The sequence below is a fragment of the Myodes glareolus genome, chromosome 19 (genome assembly GCF_982192425.1).
Source record: "Myodes glareolus chromosome 19, mMyoGla1.1, whole genome shotgun sequence".
Lineage (NCBI taxonomy): Eukaryota > Metazoa > Chordata > Mammalia > Rodentia > Cricetidae > Myodes > Myodes glareolus.
Window position 1 is genome coordinate 23275113 of NC_142044.1, and position 10529 is coordinate 23285641.

General features: G+C 39.8%; 1 protein-coding gene across 1 annotated transcript; it reads left to right on the plus strand.

Annotated features, from left to right (window-relative positions):
- The first annotated feature begins 7849 nt into the window (after window positions 1–7849).
- Window positions 7850–8518, plus strand: LOC125415098 (large ribosomal subunit protein uL30m). Its single transcript, XM_048457235.3, has one exon. It carries the CDS (start codon window positions 7967–7969, stop codon window positions 8447–8449), a length of 483 nt encoding a protein of 160 aa, XP_048313192.3. The 5' UTR covers window positions 7850–7966; the 3' UTR covers window positions 8450–8518.
- The last annotated feature ends 2011 nt before the right edge of the window (window positions 8519–10529 follow it).

A 10529-nucleotide genomic window follows, 5' to 3' on the forward strand; every position in this document is an offset into this window, starting at 1 on the left:
GAAAAAATGATGTAACTTTAAACAAGTTAAGGGTTCCAGATGCCAAATCAAAATAAACAGATGGAGATGAGAAGCTATTGCAGTTGGGAGAAAGTTTTGATCTCAAAACTCTTAAGAACCTCAAAATCAGACAGAGCAAGGTTCTTTTATTTTCATACACGGGAGGAGGAAGGTGAAGAAATGGGAGGTTTTCAAGACAGGAAGGTATGCAAGCAGCAAGAGCAGGTGGCCTCGTCAGATTGCCTCAGTGTTTTCCCCTTGTAGGCTGGTCTGCTCCTGGAATAAGCTATTCAGGGAAGATGACTCAGACTTTAGTGATTTAGTCTGTGTTAAAAGTTAAGGAATTATAAGACCCCGACTAAAGTTTGATCAAGCAAGAACTCAACGATTATGTCACAGGTAGGCAGTTTGTACACAGTCACAAGGGGAGTCGCTCACATGTATTGACAAATAAGATGATCAGAGAACAGCACAATAGAAGGAACCTTAACAGTAGAGTTAAAAAGTGAGAAGGCCAAGACCTAAAAGTTTCAAGGAAGCAGAACACACTGGTTTCAGCACAATGTCCCAGGAAAAGGAAGAGGAAGGGGAAGAGGAAAGGGAAAAGGCCAGTGCAAGGCACTGAGGCAGGTCCACTGATACTTCCAAAAATAAGATGATCAATTCTGATTTCCAGAGCTTCCCCCAATGAAGCCTGCCATTTAACTTGGTTCTTTGCTATGTTATCTTGCTACATCCTCATGAGAAGCTAGAATTGATTTCTCTATGCATTCAAATCTTTCAAGGTGTTAGGCTTGCTTTTGTCAATATAATGAAGTGTAAAGATTGCTGTGGCAGCCATTTCTGGGTGTACACCCTAAGTTGGTCTGGTAACTTCTACCTCCTTTACCCCTGTAACACTTCTCTTGGAATACTGACTCTCAGAATAAGGGATTTTGTAGTCACTCTGCTTTGATAATCTAAAGACAAGCAGAGAAGCCACTGTTGAGCTTTGCTTCGCAGCTCCAGCCAGGCTTTCAGAATAAACTGTGAGACAGAGGAGTTTTCCACTTTAGATAGAAAACCTAAGGAACCTATGGACAACTGAAGACTCAGCTGATGCTGGGCTGCAATCATACAAGAACCTTGAGTGAAAGGTGAAATTGGGGTTGGGGCTAAAGCTCAGAGACAGAGTGTTTACCTGTGAGAGTCCTTGTGTTTAGATCTCAGATACCACAAAATAAAGAAACAAACAGTCCACCAGAAATCAGTTCACACATAGAAGCAGATACAAAATGCTAAATGCTAAACTTTTATAGTTAAGAAATTAAATTTTGAAGCAGATAGGTATGGAGTGATAGAGAACTATAATAAATAATCAGCAAATGATTTAGAGACAAATGAAGAAAAAAAAACTTCATGGTAAGTGGCAAACAATGTAATGGGAGGTGCAGGTTCAAGGAGAAAGCTTGGACTATACTCATGTCGCAGACACTGTGGAATTCCAGTGGAAATACCAAGTAAGTTATAGGACAACATAGTATTGGAGTTACTAAATGTATCAGGATTGAAGATGTGAACAAAAGAATTAGCAGTACATGGGTTTTTTTGTCCACGAATGAATGAGATCATATAGAAAAGCAACTGTCCTTGGAAGAGAAGAGTGATGTGGGACTCCCTTCTATATATGCGTGACTATTACTGGTCAATGAATAAAGAAGCTACTTAGGCCTACAGCAGTGCAGAATGTAGCCAGGGTGGAAGAGATATAGAGAGAAAGCAGGCAGAGTCAAAGAGACACCATGTAGCTACCAGAAGGGAAAGATGCCCACCAGAGCCTGCCAGAACCTTGTCAGTAGGCCATCATCTCATGGCAATACACAGATGAATAGAAATGGGTTAATACAAGATATAAGAGTTAGCTAATAAGAAACCTGAGCTTATAGGTCAATCAGTGTTGCAATTAATACAGCTTCTATGTGATTATTTTGGGTCTGTGAGGCCAGGAACAAACAAGCAGTCTCTGACAACAGAGGAGGACCAGTGTCTTCTTAATCAGAATGTAGCAGAAGGCCGTTCTTCAGTATTCCAAAGGAGAACAGGTAGGCAGGAAGTAACAATAAAGGACTAAAAGGGGAAACTGGGTGGATGTGGGACTTCTGGGAAGTGTTTGGAGGAGGTCAGTTAGAACAAGAGCTGAAGTTGACCTCTGTATTCAACAGTGTGGTCTCAGCTCCCCCAACCTAATCTTCCCTGGTCCTCCTATAAGCAATACAATTAAGTGTTTACTATGCATCAGGTACTTCCTAAGCCTTGGGGGACAGTAAAGCCAAATGAAATGATCCTCCAAGAAGTTTATGAGTACGCTGCCAATTAAACAATATTTACTATACAATTATTACATCCAAGACACGGTGCTAAATACTGTGAGGAGCATAAATGTGCTGAGAGACACATGTTTAGCCTAATTGGAAACATTAACCAGAAATACAGACTGTTAAATTGTCCTATAAGCAAACCCTGCAAGATATTTCACTTCAGTAAGTGGCAGTAATCTGTAATCAAGGAATCGGGACTATAGATTGGAAAAATCTAGAAAAAAAATTCTGGGAAAGCTTCTGAAAATAAATATAACTAGAAAAATTAGGGACAGAGAATGGGAAGGATATGCAGAGTAGAGATCACTAAATGGCAATACCACTCTTGGGAATATACCCAAAAGATGCTCAATTATACTACAAGGACATTTGTTCAACTATGTTCACAGCAGCATTATTTGTAATAGCCAGCACCTGGAAACAACCTAGATGCCCCTCAACCAAAAACTGAATAAAAAAAAAATTGTGGCACGTTTACACATTCGAGTACTACTCAGCGGTAAAAAACAATGACATCTTGAAAATTGCATGCACATGAATGGAACTAAGAAAAAAAAATCCTGAGTAAGGTAACTCAGACCCCAGACCCAGAAAGATGAACATGGTATGTACTCACTCATAAGTGGATATTAGCTACAAAGCAAAGGATATTGAGCCTAGAAGTTCATGATCCTAGAGCAGCTAACTAACAAGGTGAACTATAAGAAAATCATATATAGTTCCACCTGGAAGGGGAAATAGACAAGATCGCCTAACAAAATTGGGAGCATGGGAGTGGAGGGAGCAGGGAGGGCAGAAGTGGAGAAAGGGAAGAGGAAGGAGAACTTGAGGGAATGGGACAGCTAAGATGGAGGAAGGACAGAGATAAGAGCAAGGAAAGAAATATTTTGATTGAGGGAGCCATTATGGGATTAGCAAGAAAGGGGCACTAGAGCAATTCTCAGGAATCCACAAGGATGACCCCAGCTAAGATCCCAAAACAGTTGAGAAGAGGATGCCTGAACTGGCCTTGCCCTGTAGTCAGACTGATGACTATCTTAAATATCACCATAGACCCTTCATCTAGCAACTGATGGAAATAGAGTCAGAGACCAGCATCAGAGCACTGGACTGAGCTCCCCAAGTCCAGTTGAAGAGTGGGAAGAGTGAGAATATGAGCAAAGAGTCAAGATCATGATGGGTACACCCACTGAAACAGTCTATCTGAGCTAATGGGAGTTCATTAATTCTAGTCAGATAGGGAAGGAAACAGCATAGGTCCAAACTAATCCCTCTGAATGTGGATGACAGTTTTATGGCCGGGGCAGACTGCTGCAGAGCCACTGGCAGAGGCATGAAGATTTATCCCTACTGCTTGTACTAGCTTTTTGGGAGCCTATTCTCTTTGCATGTATACCTTTCTCATCCTAGATATAGTAGGGAGGGCCTTGGACCTTCCCCAAAGCAATATGCCTTACCCTCTCTGAGGCATGAATGGGGGCTATGGTTGGGAAGTTGGTGGAGGGAATAGGAGGAGGGGAGGGAGTGGGAACTGGGGTTGGTATGAAAATGGAAAAAAGATAGTTCTCTTTCCTTCCTTCCTTTCTTTCTTCCTTCCTTCCTTTCTTCCTTCCTTCTTTCTTTCTTTTTTCCTTTCTTTTTCTTCCAAGAATTCCAGCATGCAGTGGGGCTCACGAGTTTCTTGCACACTTCCCACTTCATCTTTGTAGGCAGACTTTTCTGTCCCATCAGTCGCTCCCCCCAAATAACCGCACAGAGTCTTAATAATTATAAATGCTCGGCCAATAGCTTAGAATTTTTTAGCTAGCTCTTATAACTTAAACTGCCCCATTTCTATTAATCTATATGTTGCCCTATGGCTCATCTGCCTCGTGTACATACCTCCCATCTTGCTTGCTCTGTGTCCCATTGTGTCTCCCCTACTCTGCCCTTTTTCCCCCTAGCATTCTCTTTGCCCCCAAAATCTTGCCTAGCCATAGACCAATCAGATTTTTATTAGCCCAATCACAGTGACAAATCACACACTTTAAAGGGATATTCCACACATTTTCCACAATGCTCCCTCAGTCTTAAAAGGAGTGATATGCATATATTATTTAGGGCTGATCCTACAGGCATTGTTTAGTTCCTGTATCTTGCTCAGCCATGAGTCTCTTCATTCACTATCATTCTTTCAAAGGAGCAGGTTCTCGGATTATGTCTGGGAGCAGATTCTCTGATTTTGTCCATAGGTATAAATGCAGTTAGTTAGAGGCAGTTTGCTGCTCTATCAATTTGCTAAACAACAGTAATAAATTCCTTATGAAAGCCACAGCACTCCAAGACCCAGGTTGTTATTCAGCCTTTTTATCAAGCATAGATCAATGGGATAGAATATAGGAACCTTAATATAACTCAACTACAACAATCTGATTTTTGAAAGATGCTAAAAAATATACATAAGAGAAAGGACAACATCTCCAACAAATGGTCTTGGGAAACCGGAATGTCAGTATGAAGGAATGAAGTTAGATCCTTATTTCTTGCTCTGCACACAAAACTCTAAGTGGATCAACAACCTCAACAGACCTGATGCACTAAAAATGCTAAAAGAAAAAGGAGCGAGAAAACTTCAACAAGTAGGTACTGGTACTGGTTCTCTGAACAGGATTCCAGTCACAAGAAATATGACCAATGATCTAGACAAGGAGTTTCATGATATCCAAAAGCTTCTGTACAATGAAGAAAACTGTCAAGTAAGTGAAAAAGCAGTCATCAGAATGGGAGAAAAATCTTTTCTAGCTTTACATACAACAGAAGATTAGTGATGATAATATAAAAAGAACTAAAAAAATCCCAAACGCTAAGGAATCAAACAATCCAATTCAAAAAAGATTAACCACAGAACTAAACATATAGCTCTCAAAAGACACGGACACACATGTCTTTAATCCCAGGCCTTCAGTGGCAGAGGCAGGTGAATCTTTGTGTGTTTCAGGTCTCAACATAGTGAGTTCCAGGCCTGACAGTGCTACAAAGGAAGAACATTTCTCAAAAGAAAAAAAAAAAGATTTTTTTCTCACCATCTCACACCAGTCAGAATGGCTATTATTAGGGTTACAAATGGTAACAAAGGTAGGAGTGGACTATACTGTAGGTAAGAGTGCAACATAGTGCAGCCACTTTAGAAACCTGGCTGGGGATTCCTAAAAATAAATGAGTGACTGACTGACTGAATGAATAAAAAGCTACCCTATGACCCAGCTTTTCCACTCCTGAGCATGTGTCCAATGGGAACCCTATCTTATTAACAGGATATCTGGGCATCTGTTTTCATTTCTCTTCTTTTCATGGTAAGTAGGACATAGAAGCAGCCTAGATGACCATCAGCTGATGAGTGGATAATGAAAATGTGGTACACGTATACAACAGGCTTTTATTCAGCAGCAAAGAAATATGTAATGTAAATTTCAGGAATATAGATAGAAGTAGAAAAGTTACAGCGAGTGAGAAAACCCAAATAAAAAAATACAAATGGATGTTTGGTGGAAGCCACCCCTCATGATTAGATATTGCTGTTCCTAGAAACTGTGGGTTACTGAATATAGTTTCTAGTCTTAGGCATGAGAAACCTCCACAGGATCAGGTCAGGAGGTTCCCAGAAGCCCCCAGAGCCCTTTTGGTGACTCACTGGAATTAGAATAGATGATCCTATTACAGGTGATACCATACATGTTGGCTGTGAGATATAGTAAATGTAGATGGGTACGGAGCTGAGAACTTCCTCCATTCTGTTTAGCATTCTGAGCACCAGAGGGTGCTGAGTGGATTGCTGGGGAAAATAGGCATTAAGGGTCTTGCTGAGCTGTGACTCCAGTTAACCAGAAGTCCAACGGCAAAGCTATTCCCACCCGTGCAGTGGTATTGACTCTGGTGCGAGTACCCAGCAGCTCTCTGGATTTCATGTCTTCTCCATGAGTGGAGATGACCTACACCAAGTACTTTTATTTTTAAGTCATTTTCAAAGTTTTATCTTGTTTGAAATTTCTCCATCCTGTTCGGTGACTTAGAGATTGCTTTTGCTTTGCGTTCCCATGCATTTAAAGCTAGGAACCATGCACCTGCTCTGAGGGTAATTGTAACCTGAGCACAGTTCAGCGATGATCCCCACACAGCTTCCATCTCCCAGGTGCATGAGGCATTGCTTTCGGTCATTGTGGACAAAATAAAATAGTAAAGGCCATGCCTTGCGAGGAACTCCATGAGTTTCTCATTCATGAATTTTATTTATTGACACGTCTCAGTGTTAGAGAAACTAGTCAAATTAAAATGTGTTATCTTTACTAATTGTTTCCCATGTACTATTATCGATACTATAATTTTTGAAAAGTTATTTATTTTATAATTATCTTTTCAATATTCATGGCCTTGTGCCATCATCTTCCCTCTTTTTATATCTTTGAAGTTCTTTTATTTACTACATGTTTTAGGCAGGCTAGGAATATTGTAACAATATCCCTTAGTCATAGTGATGGTGGGAATCTATACATTCTTGTTGGTTAATTACCCATTAAATATTACTATACTGTGCTTTAAGGGCATTTCATTTTGTTACATAAAGCATATCTCTAGATCTCTTTAGGGTAAACCTTATTACATTTTATTTTGAAATTTAGAAGAGGTCATTTTTAATAGAAACCACCAGAATAGTCAGTATGAATGTGATAATGGGCATATTTCTATTGTCTCTTAATTCTATATATTTACTGTACTTATCTCTATTCATGTATCTGGTATGTATATGTTTGTGTGTGTGTATATGTGTGTGTGAGTGTGTGAGTGTGTGTGTGTGTATGTGTGTGTGAGTGTGTGTGTGTGTATGTGTGTGTGAGTATGTGTGTGTGTGTATGTGTGTGTATGTAATGAGCGTTTTTAAACTCCTTCCTTCCCTTTTAAATGCACTTGAAAAAAATAGCAGTCGTTCATCTAATTTTTCTTACATTTTAAAATAGTGATAGCTTTTAGGACTCTATTTTTTGTTGTTTTTATTTTAACCACCAAACGACTTTTACTGTGAGAAACAGGGATCTAGGGAGTGTCCCGGGCTCAGTCTGTGCTAACAGGTGCCTACTTTAGTAGATCTGCTTACAAGTACAAGCATTCTCATGTGCTTCCCATTGGAGTGGCCAGGTGGGCTATAGATCAGAGGAAAATTCATGTAGGGACCATGCTAACTTTGTCTTCCAGATGTTGTACTCAGAATCCCAAGGATGAAGGATGTATTGCCAAACTCACTTCTGGTCCAAGAGCCTGTCCTGCACAGAGTGATCTGTAGCATCGAACTTCATACTAAGCACACATGCTCTGACATTGAACAGCACATTAGTACATCTTAAACCCTCCAACCTGTGCAGACATGAAGGAGATTTAGGAGGAAGGACTAACTATTCAGGAGTCTAAAGAGCTCTGTTCTGATAAAAGCAAAAAATGTCTTTAAAAAAATACAGACCGAGAGGTCGCAGGTTCCTACTATGTAGCTCTGGCTGGAACGCTGTCAACCTTTATCACTGCTGGTGTTACGTATCCCTGATCACCTGGTGGAGCCTCTGCAGAGAAGAATTATTACACTTATGGCTGGTGTTTTGCGTTCAGTATTTCAGAGGCCTCCAGGCAGACTGCAGACTGTGAAGAAAGGTGTGGAATCTCTCATTGGTACAGATTGGATTCGTCACAAATTTACCAGATCAAGGATTCCAGATAAAGTGTTTCAGCCTAAACCTGAAGATCATGAAAAATATGGTGGGGATCCCCAGCACCCTCATAAACTACACATTGTTACAAGAATAAAAAGTACAAAAAGGTGTCCATACTGGGAAAAGGATACAATCAAGATGCTTGGACTGCAGAAGGCACACACCCCTCAAATTCACAAGAACATCCCTTCAGTGAATGCAAAGTTGAAAGTAGTTAAACACTTGATACGTATCCAGCCCCTGAAGCTGCCACAAGGACTTCCCACAGAAGAGACCATGTCTAGCACGTGCCTCAAGAGCACTGGGGAATTGGGAGTACAGTGGCACCTGAAGCCTGTGGAACAGGAAGCAAAGTCTTGATGTCACCCGGCTGCAGATTACAGACCGCAGTTACTGAGGAAACGTTTCTCATTAAAGTGTTTATCATCAGTCGTTTCCACTGAAAAAAAATAAAAAATAAAAAAATACAAAGATGAGGGGAAGGGAATCACTTTTATTTGCTGCTATCAAGTGAGTGGAAATTGAGGTGGGTCGGACATCTGGGATTTTTGGGTTAGAGGTGCTGCTGATCTGAGCTATCTCAAGAAGTGGTGGAAACAGGAGCATTGTATGGGGGTCAAGGCATATGGTTTCTAACACTGGACAATTTTCTGAAGAACATTGAAGGCTAGATCAAATATGTGCATTGAGTTAACAACTACTTTCTCTTTTTGGAGGGTGTGAAACATACAAGCCTGAGAATGTACTTTTGTGGTTTGGAGATAAGCTGTAAACATGGGAGGGGTGCCTGAATATTTCAGCTTGTTTTTATTCTTTGTAGAAGTGTTTTTAGCTCTTTATACCTGTGTACCTTCTGCAAAATCCCCGCTGGAATCCAGCTTTGCCTGGCACAGCTATAGGAAAAAGATGCCACCAAAGCAAGATGAGACTGGGCCACTTGACAGCTTCCACTTAATTCCCAAAAGTCTGAGGGGACTCCATGTACCCCCTTCTTTGTCACCTCAGAGGCAGCTTCAGCCTAGAGGCTAAGGGAGAGGGGCCGATGCAAACTCTGTAAATGACTAGACACAATCCACAGGCTGAGGGACAGCATGCAGATGTGAGCAAAATAATCTCAGAACTCTTGGCGCAAATGGGCAAAGTACTGGCTGCCCATGACTGTAGAACTGTATAGCTCCTCAAGCTTATTACTAATGAGCAGGAGGGTGGTCTGATCCCCATCAACTTTCCTTTCTCCTTTGATTTCTCTTAAAGTGGTAACTAAAAATTTAAAACAATAAATGATACTCTAACTAAGCATGTAGGTTTATAAAAGCACAAGGAGGCAAAGAATTCATCACATCCTTAAGACTAAATGTAGTTTTCTTGTGTATATCTCAAGCAATAAGAGAAAATAAAAGGTCTAATCCATCAGAGACTTTTTCTTTTATAAAACACAGCAACACATTAGTAGAAAAATGTAAAAATGCATAAACTATAAACATTTTACTTATTAGATTAATATATAAGAAAAATTTCTTTCATAAAGGTTTCTGTAGATTTATTCTATATATTGGGACTAAACTCTTAAATCAAAGATGTGTTTAATGGATGTGTTTTCGTCTGGGCAGTAGTATAGTATCATTTTCCTAGACCGAGTATTCTTAACGAATATTGCATAGAACCTATTAAGCGCATGCTTATTGTAATCGTCCTCCACATTTCTATATCTATATATCACGTATTCTGTCTATCATCTATGTATAGATACACATATACGTCTGTCTATCTTCATAACCGTCTACGATCTGTAAGTCTTTGTGCATCTATATTCTTTTCTATGCCATCATCATTCATCTTCGCCTTGCACATCACTTCCTTGATTTCAAATCTTATACTTACGTGCTGTTCTCCTAGATTTTCTTCTATTTATTTAAATGTGGCCACAATAGCTCCTTACATTAATGGAGAGTAGGCGGGCTGGGAAGGGGTCTTCATCTGTCTCCAGCAATCCACTGTACTGTGTGTGGGACTTGAGAAAGCTTAATTTGGCTCTGAATGATGAGTGGTCTCCTTCTATATATTTTTTTAGTAAATAGTAGAAGTCACATTAAAAAGTGAATCTGTTTGCCATTTGGGTCCTTTTGTTTTTTTGGCGTAAATCTTTGGGGTAATGTGTTGATTGTTAGAAGTTCTTTTAGAAATGTGTTAGTTTATTACCTCACTGATTTTGCAGTAAAACTCCTACTGACTGGCTTGTTTTTCTTACCATGTTAGTACTTCCTTATAAAAGAATATAGAACTTATTTGAAAAGTTACATTCCACTGAGATTTCTTCTTGAACTATTTATTCTATTTTTTGAAGATGAAGGACTTATTTGCCAATCTTTTCAGTCCCTGTGACTTAAGTCTGTTTCTATGATATATACAAAACAAAATTAGCCAATCTGGGACCTATTGT

Bases quoted from the DNA above. Each gene is read 5' to 3' on its own strand.
- LOC125415098 (XM_048457235.3), top strand. From the start codon at position 7,967: ATGGCTGGTGTTTTGCGTTCAGTATTTCAGAGGCCTCCAGGCAGACTG.